At 40.0% G+C, this 18,392-nt stretch overlaps 1 protein-coding gene across 8 annotated transcripts in view; it reads left to right on the plus strand.

Moving 5' to 3' along the window:
- The first annotated feature begins 193 nt into the window (after window positions 1-193).
- ttll5 (tubulin tyrosine ligase-like family, member 5) overlaps window positions 194-18,392 on the plus strand; it is a 47,150-nt gene continuing 28,951 nt past the window's right edge. For 3 of the 8 annotated variants that reach the window (XM_027274606.1, XM_027274611.1, XM_027274612.1), the window contains exons 1-14: window positions 194-367; window positions 631-773; window positions 3,042-3,148; window positions 3,255-3,337; window positions 4,135-4,241; window positions 4,513-4,643; window positions 4,755-4,837; window positions 6,744-6,813; window positions 6,902-6,986; window positions 7,848-7,949; window positions 8,064-8,155; window positions 8,366-8,473; window positions 14,776-14,857; window positions 15,197-15,258. In XM_027274606.1, the coding sequence (XP_027130407.1) occupies window positions 712-773; window positions 3,042-3,148; window positions 3,255-3,337; window positions 4,135-4,241; window positions 4,513-4,643; window positions 4,755-4,837; window positions 6,744-6,813; window positions 6,902-6,986; window positions 7,848-7,949; window positions 8,064-8,155; window positions 8,366-8,473; window positions 14,776-14,857; window positions 15,197-15,258 (1,174 nt within the window). In that variant the 5' untranslated portion in view covers window positions 194-367; window positions 631-711. Of the gene's footprint in view, window positions 368-482; window positions 564-630; window positions 774-3,041; window positions 3,149-3,254; window positions 3,338-4,134; window positions 4,242-4,512; window positions 4,644-4,754; window positions 4,838-6,743; window positions 6,814-6,901; window positions 6,987-7,847; window positions 7,950-8,063; window positions 8,156-8,365; window positions 8,474-14,775; window positions 14,858-15,196; window positions 15,259-18,392 lie in introns of those variants that run through there. The other 5 variants (XM_027274608.1, XM_027274607.1, XM_027274610.1 and 2 more) reach the window with 5 other exon arrangements.

Consider the following 18,392-nt stretch of genomic DNA (forward strand, 5'->3'; position numbering starts at 1 on the left):
GCACACAAAGCACACATATAAAAACTGTAGGAAGCGGTGTATTAAACTCATCTTTAACGATTTAATTTGCCGCACACCTTCCAACAAGCACACTTTTAGAGGACATGACAGTTGACTCTCACCCATAACACTGACCGTTTGGACGCAGACACCGAAATTAACGGTTAACGGTCAACGGTTAAAACCAAACCGTCTCTGGGTGAAACAAAGAACCACTGCGCATGCGCCGTGCTCTGTTGCTACTCAGTTGTTGTAGTTACCAGGGAGATTAACCGCGCTGATCAACTGGCCCCGATGACAACTGCCAGCTAGCAGTTAGCGGGCTCTCAGACATAAAGGCAAGTTGACGTCGGTGTGTGTTTGTAAGGTGAGACTGAGCAGACTTAACCTGGTTAGCTTCCCACACCTAAAGCAACATGTCAGTATTATATAGCTAACGCTTGTCTTAACCTCGCTGCTGTAACGTTAATAGAAAGGTGGCGTTAATGTCACTGTCACTACAGGTAGAGCCACAAAGCAGCTTCTCTCACCTGAACGTGAAGCTGCTGTGCTAACGAGCCTTAGTAAGGTTGTTATTAATAGATACTAATAGAAAGGAGCTAAGCTATTCAGTGACTGATGTTCTTGCAGTTGCAGGTAGGTAGGTGCCATGGTAAGACACCTGATCCCAGCAAGATTTCACCGGGCAGCTCGTCCCCATTTACCCTGAAGATGCCAGCTGTGATCCGGAATAAGGAGGACTCCTCTGACTCCTCCTCAGAGGACGAGCAAGAGTAAGTTTTTTTTTTTTTTTTGCACTGTAGTCGCTCAGAAAACTCTCAATATTGACTGCGGTCTACTGCATTAGAAACAAAGAAATGTGTCCAAGCAAATCAGTCTTCTGTGAGCTCATTTTATGTGTCTGTTGTCAATGTTGATGTTGTCTGTGGTCAAGTCAAGTTTTATTTAGCCTGTAAAGCATATGACACAGTCTATTCTCAGACCCTTGATTCGGTTAGGGAACCCCTTGAACAGGGTGTTGTCCTACACATCCAAATGTCAAGTCACCTCAGACTTTTACATGAGAACAAATTAGGACACCCTAAACTAGAATGTTCATTATCACGGACTAAGGAAGGACTCAGCCTTTTGTGGATTTTTCATATATACACGGTTGCCCATGAAGTTAGAATAATTTTGTTTTCAGACACATTCCCTTTTTTTTAATTTCTATTCATACACATCAGGTTAATTGTGGTTTAATTTTCACTGTGATATATTTGGAAGAGGCTGATCTATAAAGTTTTCAAGAAGATACACTATATCTATCAAGAATAAATCACATTGTCACAATTGTTCCATGAGAAAGGTAAAAATATTTTATTCCAACTTTATGGACAACTTGTATATTGTGAGCTGCTGTAACAACTGATCCCTGGTGTGGGATCAATAAAGTCTGTCTTATCTTATCTTATTTTATCTTATCTTATCTTATCTTATCTTATTTTATGCTTTACATGATCCCTTTTTATTATTATTTTTTAAATCAAACTTTTGTGGGAGTATTTTCTCTTTAAGACCATTGTTTCTTTTCTTTTTTTTTATATCGAACTGTTATAATCAATGGAGATAAGTAGCATATTGCTCACAGTCCCTGCAGCTCGTGGATGTGTCTGTTCTTAGTTCTTAGCCTATTGATCCTTCAGGAATACCTGTTTCTAAATACAGTATTAATGTGACACCGTGCTGACAAAACACATTGCTCCATTTCTTTTGGTCGTACCAAAGTCTTTGCAGCTTGCCATAGTTTATTGAATGTGTAATGCAATCTGTGCAGGATTACAGAAGATGTCCTGAGCCATGTTTAATAATTTATGCCAAGATACATTTAGCCTTCAGATAGCTTTCATTTTGCATAATTGATGAAAGTTTTAACTGAATGAGAGACAGAGAGAAGGCCATCATAGCTGCAACAGTTGGTCTATGTTGTCTCCTCGCTGCCAACTAATTCCCTCTTAAGCTATACTTAGTCATACCTTACTGAGAGCCATGGCGCCGCCTGCTTTTAGCCTAATTTCCAACTGAATTAGTTTGGATTGGTTAGTATTAGGGTTTAACCTGTGGCCCGGCATTATTTATTAGGGGCAGTTGATGTTAACAGAACCCTAATTAACACGAATACAAGTCTAGTATTACGAGTAAATATAATAGGGACAAACACCTGTATCTACATGTATGACACATGTTCAGTATGAAGCATGTGTGGAAACACATCAACAACACAGCACACAAGATTAATGTAATAATATGTCTTTGAACTTTGCTGATGTCTGTCCACACCAGAGGTGTAGTCTAGTTAAATGATGCTTGTGAAGTGCCTGGTTGTGATTTTCTTCATCACTTCTAATAGAATGAAAGGAAGAAAACCGTTGTTTGACAGTTTTGCCTTTTGTCTAAGGCCTTTCACATCTGGTTTGTATAATATCTAAATAGTCATAATGAGTGTTAAAAATATGACAAAATATGTTGTTTAAAGGCGTGCCACAAAGCCACCACAGTGGAAAAGATATCTGCCGTATATCTGCCGACATATTTAAGCTAGGGGCAGCAATTGTTTACTTGCTTCTCCCCCTTATCAAAACCATCCATGCCTGATTGAGTTCTACTCCATCTTCAGGCGACCTTATCTTATTTTTAGCCCACGATAAGCAGGCTGTGTCTGGTACTAACAGAGAGTCTGCAGTTTTACAAGGGTGTTTGTTACTACATGGGTTTGTTATTGCCCAGCACCTCCTGAAACTATGTGTGGTTCTATCTCTATCTGCCTGACTAAAACAAACACCATGTCAGGATACATTCCCCCAGCATTAGGTAAACTACCCGCATAGGTTCGCTCACATCATCTGGGAGATATTCACCCTGGAGTACATCTCTATTGTTGATATTGTTACTTGGATGGGTTTCTTTGTGTGAAATGTTTGTTTCTCCGGATTATTCAAATAACATTCAGAAGAATCTGCCTCTAATTGTGACAATGTATCATCTAATTGTTTCTCCACTAGAGACCATCCCTGCATTGCCTGGAGTGGCCTTAGCAAGACAATCCCAGTTCTCTTGTTTTTCCCCGAAGCTGCTGTTTCGAAAGATGGCAACATCTGCTCTACTGGAGGTACAATCTACAAAATGACTATGAGAAAAGTAATAACAAAATTTAGAGCCTTCAATAAGTTGGCAACTAAGGATATTTAGTTGTCACATGTGTTTCATTTGCTCAGAGCGATATCATATGGCCTTCAAGATTGTGCGCACGGAGAGTCGCTTGGTACGAGGAATACTCACCAATCATGGATTCCATGAGGTAATGTTCTGCAGCAAATTATGCAAATTTACAAGATTAGTAAAAATGCATTGTTTTTAGCTGCACATGTTATTTATATACCTCCGTGCTGTGTAGAATAAGGAATAGTAAGGTCATTCTGATTTCATCTGACTGATAATGCCAATGTCAAATCCCGGGAATGCACCCGTGGAAAAAAAACGAAATGACCTCAAGAGCATTAATCCAGTTTCACGAGGGCACACAATCTCCATTATTGCTCTTTCCAAGCAGTTACAATTAATTCCCTTTTTATTTCATTTCAATGCTTCTTGACTCCTGCTAACCCGTCATCAAAGGCAGACGAGTGTCTACCACAGCGGCGACAGAGCCAAACTTTAATAAGCCTTTATTACAAACAGCTGGCTCTCCCCTAGACACAGAGCGGCCATGTGAATTTAGCCTCCTAACGAACTGTTGGAATAAAACAAAACAAAATAGATAAAATAATATGAGGGTGATGATAATCTGTGAGTTGGCCTTTCCTTTTGAGATAATTTCTAAAGAGCGGGCTTGTAATCCTCCAGGTTAGCAGGAGAGTGTCTGATCTGCTTCTTCGATTTAATTTAACCAAGCTGTCATATGTGATGGACATCAGAATATAATACTGCTGTTGGTGACTGGAAACTCCACAGAGCGGATTCAATATGAAGTGCAGTGGCTATACTTGGTTTTACGCTTTGTTTAATGATCCCTTTGCAAAGGTCATTTGCTCTGTGTGTACTGAATGATTTTGTCCAGCTTGTCAGTTGAAGTAAATCAGTCTGTCTGTTTTTCAGGTTCACCCAAACAGTAACGACTTTAACCTCATGTGGACAGGATCTCACCTCAAGCCTTACATTTTACGCAGCCTTCAAGACTTCCAGAAGGTCAACCACTTTCCCAGGTACAGTGCTCAGATATATGAGTGTGTTGTTGCTGTTTTCTGTGTTATAAATATCACCACTGCGCTGTTCTAAGTGCGTCAGTTCAGGCAGTGTGTTTGTTGGCTTCCACTGCAAAGCATTTAGTTTGGACGGGTGCCTCTCTGAAACATGAAATGAATCATACTGTCAGGCAGAGGGCGATCTATTGCTGTTATGTATGAGTTTATTTTTGTTCCGTCAGTGTCAAAGCTGTGGAGTAGTTTTAAAAGTGGAGGCTCTGCTCATTTCCAGGTCGTATGAATTGACGCGCAAAGACCGTCTCTATAAAAACATCCAGCGAATGCAGCAGACTCATGGATTCAAAAACTTCCATATCGTTCCTCAGACCTTTGTGCTTCCCTCTGAGTACCAGGAATTCTGCAGTAAGACACCTCTCACCTCATCCCCTCTTTATGACACGTACACAATCGTTCTAAACATACACATTATATATGTTTCTGAATCTCTTCACGTCTTTTCTGCCTCAATCTCAGATTGTTTTGCCAAGGACAAGGGCCCATGGATTATTAAACCAGTAGCATCTTCAAGAGGGCGAGGCATCTACTTGGTCAGCAACGTGAGTGATTTTGCACACTAGAGTTATCAGTTATCAAACATTTTTTGCTTGTGCGTCCACACAGTAGTGACACCCCATCACAGGTTGTCTTCAGTTTAATCAGAGTCAAAGTTGTTTGATTTGTATAGACCTGAAAAGATGGAAGTAGGACTACAACTGATTGTGTTTATTATCATTATTTTCTAAAGTGAATGACTGGTCTATAGGATATCAGAAAATAGTGTTTAGTAGTTTAGACCAACCATCTAAAAACTAAAAGATGTTGTGTTTACTATCATGTAAAACAGGGGAAAGAAGCATATCCTTATATTTGAGAGACTGGATCCAAAGTATGTTTGGCATATTTGAAAATTGACTTAAATTATTAAATAAATCATTTATTTTGGAACTGAAAGATTTGCAAAAAAACAACCGAGTAAATGGACCTTGTGATAATAATTATTCTGTTCAGAACTTTCAGATTTCTTTCTGGAGTTCTCTCAGATCTTTGCTTTTTTTTCTTGTGAAATATTGCTATTTCCAAGGTCAACAATGAACCTTCAAGCTCATACATAATTTTGTGGAACAGAAATATTTCTTTCTTTTCTGTCTTATCCCTTAAATCTGGGGGTTGGGTTGGGAACCACTGCTCTATTACCCCTTTCAGACGGATGCAGTGATCCAAAATAAAGCTGTGTTTGGGGGTGAATAACATTTGTATAGATGAAACAATTAACACTCATAATGTTGTGTTTTTTTTAATATGTTTTCTGTTTGTGACTGTGTTTATAGCTGGTATAACGGTCACTATTTTTGCCACTATTTTGCATTCGAGAGCCTTATGTCAAAGGAATAGTTTGGGAAATAAGATTGCTTTCTTACTGAGACTGAGGTGAGAAGATTGATGCTACTGTCTGTAGAATAACTTTGAAGCTGCAGCCAGTAGGCGGTTAGCTGACTGGAAACAGCTAATCAGTGTTTTTGTTTGAGTGTGAAAAGTTCCTCCTGATTCATGAGTTAACACAGATTCACATTAATGTCAAACCTAGTGGGAGTTAACCTTAAGCATACTGACTGAAAATACTGTGTGAAACAGTCAGTTGGCCAGATGTTATTTGTATGTGTGTGTGTGTGGTGGTGGGGGTTGTACAGATACAGCTGTCTTTGAAATAAGTATCAACCAGCGTTTCAGACATTAAGTGTGGTGTAAATCACACACATCCAAGGCCCTGGCTTTTGAAAGAGCTCAACAAGGTTCTCACTCTTGGAAAACATATGCACGATTCTTCTTCTTCTCAGGCATTTTTATGAAACAGTGGAAAGAATGTCGGAGCGATATTTGGAGAGAAGAAAGAAATACGTTCATTTTTTTTGGTTCAGGTTTTCTCTGAACTGTAGCCAGCACTGAGGTTACCCCTCCACCCTCCCCCGTCCCATCTCTTCTCAACTTCGCCACCTGCAACACATTTCAACCTCATAAATGACCCATCTCCCATCACCAGATTGTGTTTTTATAGGCTGTTCTTTAACGTTGACCTGCTATGGCCGTGTGTCACTGCAGTCTTTTCTTGATTTGATGACTCTTTGATGTTAATGGTTAACAGTAGTGTCACATCACCTATTCGGAATTCAGTATTTAATGCTGTATGTGAATATATATGGTGTATATATATTATATATACATGGTATATATGGTGGAGTGCTGTGAAACATGGAAAATCTGCTCAGTGACATCACTGTAGTAAATAATTTACTATATTAGTTCATCTGTGTCAATTAATGACATTTTCCTCTGTCATCTTCGCTGTAGTTTGAATATGTGAAAAGTCACAGATTGTACCTTTAAACCTGTTAACACGATAAATACTGCCTTCGTCTTCCTCATCTGTTAATTATGTTGCCATTTGTTTCTATGTGTCATGTGCAGCCAAATCAGATTTCAATGGATGAAAACATCTTGGTGTCTCGCTATATTAATAACCCACTACTGATAGATGGTGAGTTCTTTACAGCTTATAATGCAAGCATTGTTTTGGCATATTCTGTATGAATGAAACTAAATTTGTGTTATTTTTTTGTTCACAGAGTTCAAGTTTGATGTGCGGTTGTACGTCTTAGTAACATCATACGATCCACTCCTCATCTATGTGTACGAGGAGGGTCTGGCGAGGTGAGCTGTGGGCGGGTTGTTTGTTGTTAACTAAAAGGCAATACTTTAAAGCCCTGAATGTGAAGAGTTTTCATAAAGTAAATTTAGTATTGAGTCACACACGTGCAGTTTGAATAGTTATGGAAATCTACCATTGTTTTATGAGTAATTGACTTCTCTGTCCTTAAGGCAGCTTGTGGCAGTTTCTCGGTGCTCTGGCGTACACACTGCCTGGCTCTTGCACTTGAGGCACATCCACTGGTACACACTCAGTGCCCAGAAGAGGGCAGCCTTCACTTTTTAGACCAACTACTGTGTAGTGGTGACTTTGAGACAAAGCACCCTATTGTTCCACTTGTAGGATGTGCTCATCAAATGTTGCTGATTGTATCTTGGTGTAATTGCACTAGATTTATTGGATGTTGGTATTTAGAGCAGGAATAATTTATTAATCCAAGAAGGGCCAGGTGCCAGGCACAGGTAGGTCAGGAGAGGGTAGATGTTTTATGAAACGACTGGCTCCTTGGTTTGGTCTGATAGAGCTACGTGCTAAAAACAGAGTGCCACTGCCCCCTTGTTTGCTGGCTTGATTATCAACTGTGGGCAATAAATCATCGCCAAATTCTGAATCCCACCTTTATCTCTTGACATTCCTTTGGGTTGTGTTGGTATTCAGGTACACATCGCCTGCCAAGGAATTCTCATTATTGCACATATGGCATCCACTCCTCTCAAACGCTGCCAGAAACTAATCTCTCTCCCAAGTGCCCCTATCATTCAGTCAAGTGTCAGCTGCATGAATGTGGCTGATTTGTAGTGAAACTGTTGGATGGCAAGTAAAAAAATTTTTCCCTTGTCCAAATAAACACCATCTGTCCACAGGTTTGCCACAGTCAAGTACGACCGGACCTCAAAGAACATTAAGAACACGTTCATGCATCTCACTAACTACAGCGTAAACAAAAAGAGCAGCGATTACGTCAGGTAACTTTCATCAGTGGTGAACATACATTGATTGTGGAGCTGTTACATAAGGTTATATTAACTCATTCATTTTATTGTAACATAAATGTTTGAGGTGCATTTCTTCCTTTTAAGCTGCGATGACCCTGAAGTTGAGGATTATGGGAACAAGTGGAGTATGAGTGCAGTGTTGAGGTATTTGAAGCAGGACGGGAAGGACACCACACGTGAGTCAAACCTTTGTTTTCTTCCCTTTCTCATCCTTTTAATCTTTTCCCTTTTGTTTTAATGTCAGTGCAAAGATGATGTAAAGTAAAAACTGACCCAGTGAACAGCACATTTCTGAGCCCGCGGTACAACTTTTCTGTCAGATTCAAACACGAACTGTTGAGAGTAGAACTACAGAAAAATAATGTCTCAACTTTTGTCTATTCCAGTGTTGATGAAACAGGTGGAGGACCTTATCATCAAAGCTGTACTGAGTGCTGAACTACAGATAGCCACCGCCTGCAAGATGTTTGTTCCCCACAAGACAAACTGCTTCGGTAATATTTTCATAATCTTCTTAAAGCAATACTTATGATCAAAAACGAGTTGACAGCTTTGCTAACACAGCCAAACATCTAGCAAGTACAACAACACAAGACATATCAGCCAGCTAATATCACCGACTAGTCCAACAGCAAGAAGCCCAGCTTGGCGCCCGTCTTTCAGCCTTTTATTTCATTAAGCTCCTGCCAACGACTAAAAGTCAATCCTAGATTTACTCTTGTCTGCCAGCCTCTTCTTTAGTCACTCATTTTCTCTTCTTAGCTTCATGCATCCATGTCCTCTTCCCATCTGACATTATGTTCATAGAGGCTTCTAAGCCTGGTTATGTTGCCCACTCGTCCAGCTCTATTTTTGACCCAACATCATCTCCGCTTCCTGTCAGCATTCCCCCGCCGCCGTGCCTGAAAACCGCCTGTTGCACTGAGCTCACAGGTGGCCTGGCTAACAAACTGCGCTAACATTATCTAACAGCAGCTACAGTTCACAGCAGTTTACTTCACTGTCCATCAGGAAACTGTATATCACAGACAGTTGATGCAGAACAGTCAGAGGACATCAGAGGGGAAACCAAAAAAACATTTTTTCCATAAAATATGATCCAGTTTCACCAAATTCAGTGAAATAGCTGGCAGTGTAACACTTGGTGCCGCAAAGTCAACTTCTTGTGGGAGATTGAACCCAAAGCACAGTTACATAGTAAAAGAATAAGGGAAGAGCGCACAGAGACACCATTCACCTGATGAGTCAGAGTAACACCAAAATAATTAAAAATCTGTTATTTTATGGTAGAAATGTTACACAGCATTCGCTTAAGTAAACCTACACCTAAATCTAATCCACAACAAGTTTACACCTGCACAGAGCTAAGTGTCACTGGATAGCTTGAAAATGAAATGCATCAGTATTAAAACTTTGGGATCATCCAGCACAACAATATGCTTGAGACTTGCGAGCTGCAAGTCAAGAATTTCCTTTGAATGAAATCTGAACTCTGGACAAAAACATTCCTTTTTTGCTCACAGTGCAGATACACTCACACATATTTACTCATACACACACTACCACACCCCTCACATTTCCTTTCAGTTTCATATTCATTGTCCAGAAGTTCCTTTATACTATTCCTCCACTGAGCCCGGCTGAGGTTGTAGACAGTCATTCCTCAGTGTGTGGAGCCTTCCTGCCTGTTGCTGCCCTCTGACCGGCTGCCGGGTCGTGGAGGGCCTATTGACTGAAGCAGGAATTTGCTTCCTCCTCTCTCTGTTGCCATTCAGGTCTGCCTGATTTAGGCTGACTGTTTTCTTGGCTCCTCTGGCCTTGCAGCGGGCTCGTGTGAACTCCATTTTGGAGCCATTACCCATGTTAGTGTTGGCACTAATTGTCTGTGCTCTCTCTCTCTCTCTATCTGGCAGTCTCTCTGAGATTTGGGGTTTGAAAGCGAGCACATCAGCCAAGCCTCCTTCAGCACCGCTGTCTCTTTTTCACTCTCTTTTTCCTCTTCTCTCGCCGTTTCTGTTTGTTTATAATACTCCCTCCCCTGCTCACACTCTCTTTCACCTCTCAGATGTTAGAAAAATAAAGGGCTTTGCAGTTGTGACAGGCTTCTGTAGACATAATAGCCCCCCTGATTGGTGGTTGTTTGGGCTGGATTCACACCATCAGACAGTCGCCTGCATAAAGATCCTATCTGTACCCTGAGCATCCCTGCTAGGATATAAAAACCACATTAGCCCAAGGTGTGAATGGTGACCATGCAGGTATTTACTGTACAGGGAAATGCGGCTTACCAAGCCTCAACCTGACTCTCATATGCACTTGATAGACATGAATAAACAACCAAAAGACACGTATTTTCTGAGCGTGAAAATCAGGAGTGGAAAACAAGTTTGCTCTTTTCATTCATTCAGGTAAGCCTGGAATATTTGTTTATCCACATCCTCATTTCCTAATCATAAAAAAAGCTTTTTGAAGCATTTGGTGTTACCATGTAGATTTACTTTACTGCATTGCACCAGCACGTCCAAAGAGAAACACAGTTATACTCAGCTCAAACTGGATTTTAAATAAAACTATGAACATTGAGTGACATAATAATGACTTTTAGTTTGAGGGTGTTTGAATCCATATTAGTTGTACGTTGAAATCTTATACATATGCCTATAGAGACCTGTATAGACATAGATACTACAGCAATGGCATTGTGTTGCACAAAAGCAATTAGCTTCTACACCTTTTACTAAGATATATAATACACTGTGGTCTGCTATGAACATCCCCATTACCCTACTTCAGTCATATCAGTTTACTATTGAATTTAGTGTAATTTTGTTGTCTTCAGATGGCCCCAAGCAAGTTAATTACAGCATTCATAGTCTGTCTACAGGATTAAGTTTCCGAAGAGAGACACTGATGGTTCCAGAGGACCACCCTCATCTCGCAGTGTGGTCGTGTTGCATGCAAACTCCCTGTGCGTATGTGTGCGTACAGTATGTAATGACAGTATGAGTACAGAGACATGTAGGAACCAGTGTAGATGTAGCTTTCCAAACACAGTCCAGGCTAGTATCTTTTTTCTTGTCTCTTAAGTGAAACCCACCCAAACCGCCAGGGAGTCATGTTCAGTCAGCCATTCTCCTTTTTTCTTGCACTTGCTCCTCTCCCGCTCCTCCTGCAACCTACAATACACGAAGCATTCAACCCTGGCCTAGCTGCCTGTAATAGTAAACAGGTAAAGCATCAGAGTGCAGGGAAAGGAATACATGCGTGTTAGGGCAGTGAATGTGCTGATAAAAGCAGCCATTGTTTAGAGTTTTTATACGGTCTCTGGCTTGTCTGGAAGGGAGCCATGCAAGATCATAAAGCACATTATAATCTTAATTTACTGCAAATTGTTCCCTGCAATTTTAATGTCTATTAATGGCTTTAATACAATGTTTATTGTTTTCAAATGGGATTTCTTCCCTTTGCTCAAATTGCACATCCGTATCTAAATGGGCATACTGTAACAAAATCTTTTTATAGCTCCGTAACGTCTCATGTGGGAAGGAATAAAAACAACAGATTTTTAGTTTTTACATCGGTAAGAAATGTGTGTGTGTGTGTGTGTGTGTGTGTGTGTGTGTGTGTGTGTGTGTGTGCCTGTGGGAAGAAAATGCCACCCATGCAGCTCTTTACCGCTGCCATGTGATTAATGGACAGGCTTTTTTGCTGAGGGATGCTGATTACGAGATGTTTTGACTAAGATCTGATTAGCCAAGCCAAAGGCCTATTTTATTACACACAAAACATTCCACTTACTGGTCCTGTGTTCCACTGAGCGTCCCTCATTAAGTGCTGAATGCGGTCGGATCCCCCGTCTGTGAACCACTCTCCCTGTTTTACATTTGTCAGATACTCCCACACTTCACTGCAGCACAGTGTTGGTGTGCCTATGATGACAGTGTGGCTGCTGTATAATTCAAAATCTTTTTAGGAGTGATTAATGGATCAGGCGCCACTATCATAATAATGCTATAGAGTGTTAACTGTAACTTTAATTTGTTGTCCTCAGAGTGTTTTCATGCTTGTGGCTCCACGCTGCTCCCTGCAACAGCAGTGAAACAGTTCAGCAGCAATAATTTATCTCAGAATGATGCAAGAGTAATTCAGTTCTCCTTTGCCTATGGAGAAAACACACATAAAGGAAATACTTTATGTTGCTGTTGTTGTTGTGGGCCAACAGGCTGCATGGCCAGGGTGGAGAGATCATTGTTTTTGGGCGTTTGTCTCTTGTGGTGAAGTTTGCAGCTGCGCCCATCCAATAATAAAGAAAAAAACTCTTCATCATCCCTTTTCTCTGTCACATTTTTTCTCTCCCTCCCTCTTTAATGGGTGTGATGTGGATGTTCGCTGCCTCTCCTCTCCTTGTCTGTGATGCTTGTTGTGGGCTCTCTGTGGGCACATTTAACAGCGCTCCCCCGGCAGCGGTTGAGCCATAGAACAAACGTGTCTAGCAGCGAGCGGCTCATGGGGCAGGAGCGGCGTCTGCTCCTAATTGGGGGAAAATGCGCGGCACATGGAGTCTGCTTGTCGGGGGCTTGTGAGGTGGTGTAACACCTCCCCATTTTCCCCTGTTGTTGTGGTGCCACTGCTGAGGCACTGCAGGCTCAAACCAATTTATTCCAGCGCTCGGCTCCCTAAGACTAATGCGTAACATTTTATGACACATGCTCTCTCTCCATCTCTTTTTTTAGTCTTAATCTGTGTGGTGTGTGTTTTCATACAGAAGTGGATATAAGGGATAAGCCAGCAAGTGGAAAATCAAATCTTAGTGGTCTGCATAAGCAAGCACTGTTTATCAGTCGGGGTCCGGTCCATCCTCAGAAGTTAAAGAAGTTAAAGATGGCAGTGGCAGCTTCAGTTGCAGGTCTTGGCTCAGGGGTGTATGGCAGACTTTGTTCAGTTCCATCATGAAAATAGAGTTTGGACCTCATGATACTAGCATATTTTGAGCTCCTGACCCATGTAATATAGCCCAATGAATAAAATCCAGTTTGCGTTGTCTCCAACTTGTCTTGATACAGATAATGAAAACATATGTGGGGCATAAAACATTTTCAGGAAATCTTACAACCTTAAAAGCGTCATTCAGTAATGCAGGGTTACACCTCCATAAAGTTGGATGACTCACAAGAGACAGATTTTAAAAAAGTTGAATTAACTTGGAAAAACTACAATTCTACATTTAGTTTAATTTGATAGCATCTTTCATTAGTCTCTGTGTCTGGTAAATTACCATGTCTTTTAAACTCCATTCTCCAATTTTATATCACAGACTATCTGTTTTAGATTTGTAGTATCCAAGCTGAGATAACCCATGATGGCATCATCAGGTAACTGTCAATGATTGAGTAAAATCACTTAGTTGAAAGTCCAGATATTTATGACCTGGGACTTATGTTATATACTAACACTACTTACTCACAGTGGCGTCTGATTAGCTTCTGGTGCAATTTTTAAGCAGCTCTTGTAACATTATTCTTTATACGTGCCAAAGTTTGACAAATATCCACATTCTGTACTGATAGCTCGTAATAAATAGATTTCATCAGAGCGAAGATTTGATCTGAACAGAGATTTTTGTCAGATTCATATAACTACAATAATTAATGTACACCCCAGTAAAGTTAACTCATCCTGTTAAACTAGAATTACCCAGCCTGTCATTATTCAACCAAGTGCACTATTAACCCATTGCTCGCTGTCACGCTGGCTTTTGTATGTTTAACACTGGCACTGACCTGAGATGCCTGAACAAACAGTGCTGGTTATGGCAGCTTTGAAACCCCCAACCCCCCCCGGCCTCTTCTGAACATAGTCTTTTCTTTTGAAGTGCCATTAGAAGGATTTTTTCCTCTGGTTCTATGGCTGGGCTTTGCCCTATCCCTGTAAAATACTGTGGTTTCCCCGCACGCTGCTGCTGGGGCCGGCGGGTCGTTGGCTTATAGGGTGACACTCCCCAGAGCAGTTTGAGGGCTTTCATCGGGCACGCAGGCCAACTCTGTCGCAGTGAGCCATATATCAGTCAGTGAAACAAGTGAAAATCGGGATAGATTGGATGGATTTTTAAACAGGGAACTTCCTGACCACTTTGTAAACGGCTTTTATTGTGTCACTCAGTGCTAAGCTGTTACTGGAATGAAACATATACAATATTCAGGCTTAAGGCTTTCTAATTCCCCAGGTTTCTGTCACTTGGGACACACTGTCACATTCCCAGCTTTGTACTCCTGTAGTTTATTTTATTGCCCCAGTTGGACAAGATACTAACTTTATGATAGGGGTGAAGCTTTTTCTGTTACGCATTAGAACGCCGTCCTTCTTGTTAATATGTAGTGACAATATGTAGACTGCTTAACCTTCCTTGTCATGAGAAAATGATTGCCTGTATGTATAAAAATATTCACAGCCTCAGTGTGTTTTTGATCTACCGTCTTACGTAAGCAACTTCATGACAGATGAAATGTGTCTGTACTTAGTTAATGTAATTGAGCCAATCCCTCAGTAGCAGGCTTTGGTGAATGTTTCTCCCTTGAGTGATTGGGTACATAACATGCGTGTAATCAGTAGCAGAAATGCATAGGCCATGTTGCCAAATGCCACATAATTGGGCTATGATAAAACTCTTGTGACTTTGATACCCTTCATCCTTTATTTTCAGCGAGCAGATCTCAGAGGTTTGTAATTCTGCTTCTCTGTGCTCACTTCCCAGTCTGCGGTGAAAACCTTTTGATTCATTTTCTGTTTCCCTCTGTAGAGCTGTATGGTTTTGATGTGCTCATTGACTCCAACCTCAAACCCTGGTTGTTAGAGGTGAACCTTTCTCCCTCCCTGGCCTGGTGAGTGACACTGTCTTAATTCATCATTTGATTCTTTATTTTGTTATTTCAGGAGGATCTGTCGCTGAAACTATTTATTTTATGGTTTTATGGTTTTTCTTTGAATTTGCAACCAAAAAAAGCCACATTGAAGGAAATAGCATCCGCACATAGTTTACGACAACATACCCTAAGGCTAGAGATGTAGCCCTACAAACATGTTTAGTGAGTTTAGCAGTTTAGTTGTGGTCAGGCAACAAATCTGTATCTTCTTATGACAACTGACTTATTTTGCTGTACCCTGTTCACGTGTTGGCGTTGTAATTTTCAGTCTTATTTTTTAAATTAACTTATTTACAGCGATGCGCCCTTGGATCTGAAGATAAAGGCCAGCATGATTGCAGACATGTTTTCACTTGTGGGTGAGTGCATGCTGAAACAATGCCTACATGTAACTTCCATTTGAGTCCAAAGTTTTGCACAAATGATTGCACCTCATAGATGTTCAGTTTGTACAAATTCAGTGATTATAGAAAGATGTTTAAATCCATTCCCCTAAATTATAGGCTAGTAAATTAAAGTGCATCAAATAAGTAGAAACCTTAAAAAACTTTGAATGTCCACATTTGAAGTTCTATTATTAGCCACAAATGATAAACCGAGAAGGGAACATCGTGGTTTTATACAGCGCATAAAAAGTCAGAGAGAAAATATTGGGATTGCACATTTGTATTACTAAGTATGTATAAATTTCATCCATCAACAAAAACTTAAAATGCAGAATTAAGCTGGACCATTATGTAATTTTTAGCAACATGGAGTTAGTCATATTCAGAGCTAATATAAACTGAGCTAAGATGTTCTTAGATACTTAAAGCTAAAATTCTGGATTACTCATACTTAATAATTAAATGGAAAAAAAGAAAGAAATAATCAGTAAAATATGTCATATTTTGCTTGAGGTACAATTCCGATATTATTCATTGCAAAATGATATAATTGGGATAAAGATGTTGATTTTGGAGAAGCTCATATAAAATGAAAAGTGCAGTAATTATGCTGTATTTTCTTCTCTAGTCTCTCTCCAAATACTTAGATGCTAGTTGGCTTGCTTCTTGTAACCAGCAGGTTTCAAGCAGGTGGAGACAGTCGTCTATTGTTTGATGCTTAATGTTTTCCTACATTCCACTCGTTGGGTTTGTGCAAACTGCAGAAAATAGCTGTATGGCTTAATAATGGGAGCTCCAGTGTTGAGAGAATAAACCACAGGCTTCATTAATTAAGAGTAAATGACTTGCGGACAAAATTGTCAACAGAGGTCTTAGTTGCTTTGTAGTCATTAAGCTTTCTGAAGAAACTGGATCCGACATGTCAAAATAAAGGAATCTTTAGCATGAAGAAATAAAAAATTGCCTGGCCCAAGGCAGAGATAAACACTGTTTATACAACAGTGTTTGCAGCAGGGAATGAGCTATGTCTCCGTTATGTCTCCTCTCCTCTTAATTATCGAATTTTCATCCAGAGGAAGAGCTTAAAATATTTTGTGATATGCAACTTTATGCCAAGGAGAATCTCATACCCTGACCGCTACCACATACAGTCTGAGAGCTTGTCTTTATCCTTGTAGATGACATCTTCTAAAAAAGAGCCTAAATTCTAACCAAACTTTCACATCTCTTGATTATTTTACTTCACTTAATTTTCTGATTTATCTTTAATACCATTCGCACGATACACGGAGCCCACTGATTAGCAGGCATCCATCTAAGCTGGCACTGAACCATTAAGTCTTTCTGTGGTCTCAGCCTAATGATATTAGAGAAATAGGAATGGCTATTGTGTGTGTATGTGTGTGTGTTTCTCTTGCCCAGGCCATGCTGTGGCTTGAAACCCTCCCCTCCGGCTCATTAAATGAAAGAGTAGAGTCATAAATTGCCAGTTATCTTTGGACAGAGACGTTACTGTGGATCTGGGGAAAATGAGCAGTGGCATGTAAAACATAGCACATCTATTATGTACCAAACAAACTAAAGGCGCTGTTGGCCGATAACACTTGGGCTCCATCCCAGACCTGTAAATAATGACAGCATTCCATTAGCATTCATTTTCCGCCTGTGTGTAGCTGTCAGCTCTGTGTCGCCCATGTTTGTAATAATTGCTGTGTTTAGGCAAGAGCATGGCAGGGGCCTGATTCTTACCTGACGGCTCCGATGAGGTATTACAAATAGCCTCGGGCTCCAAGCTGCCAATAGACCTAATTCAACTCAAGTGTGACTGTAAGATACAACATAAACATATTTTTTTAACACTTCACTTTTACCACTAGTTAGCTTTGAAGGAGTGTGGGAATTAATAAACAGAAGAACATAGATTTAAATCTTATTGACTGGGTGGGAACATTGCAAACATTTTTCCCCCACCCTTATCAGCTAAGCACTAAAATGTAAATGTGTGGAGCTGTACGATTAAATATAAAGTAGCATCTTCTTTCTCTGATTAAAAAGTTAAAGGAACAGTTTGACATTTTGAAAAACGTGTATATGTGTTACAGAGTTGCTTTCTGGTGGAGAGTTAGATGACAAGATCGATGACATTCTCATGTCTGTTCGCTCTATATGACAGTACAGCCAGCAGTCTGTGGTGGAGGGAGAAACAGCTAGCCTGGCCCTGTCCAACATTAATTCTATTTATATGACATATATACATTTTTGATTTGGAAATACACTGTATATAATAGAAATACTTCATTGCAATTGATTGATTTCGGAGAAGCGAAAACATTAGGATTCCAAATTTGAATGACTAAGCATGCAGACATTTTAAATAATCCACCAACAAAAATTCAAAATACAGAATTAGGTTGGAACATTCTGAAGTCAAGACATTTTTAGCAAGGTAGGGTCAGCCATAACTAATTTAAACAATCGCTAAACTATATAACTAGATGATCTAAGATGTTCTTATATACTTAAAGCTAAACGTTTGGATTACTCATACTTAATAATTAAGTATGAGTAATTGCTGTAATTATGGTGTATTTTCTTCACCAGTCTCACTCCAAATGCTCAGATGTGAGTTCGGTGGTTTCAGACTGGTGGAGACAGTCGTCTATTGTTTGATGCTTAATGTTTTCCTACATTTCACCCGTTGGGTTTGCGCAAACCGCCTTCAAAACCTGAAGTTTTTAAAATGACGTCCATCGTTTTATGAGGGCTAGGTGCCGTGACTTCTTAGAGTGTCTGCTGGTTGCCTGGCAACTGCTCAGATACAATAAATTGTCTAACTAACTTTAATTTTTGAATACAACATTATGTGTTAATTAGTGAGCTTTAGCGACTTCTCATTAACTCTTGGCAAGAAAGCAAATAATATATACATTATTATAAAATATATAATATATTATTAATATATTAATATATATTATATACTCAAAATGTTGAACTATTCCTTTAAGAGAGGTCAGTGGTTCACCTCATTGGGCTGTGGCTGTATTGGGAAACAGTGTGTCAGTATATCAAACATGCCTTGGACTTCTGACCAAGAAAGTTCTGAAAGC

The sequence above is a fragment of the Larimichthys crocea genome, chromosome XXIV, assembly GCF_000972845.2.
Source record: "Larimichthys crocea isolate SSNF chromosome XXIV, L_crocea_2.0, whole genome shotgun sequence".
NCBI classification, from domain to species: domain Eukaryota; kingdom Metazoa; phylum Chordata; class Actinopteri; family Sciaenidae; genus Larimichthys; species Larimichthys crocea.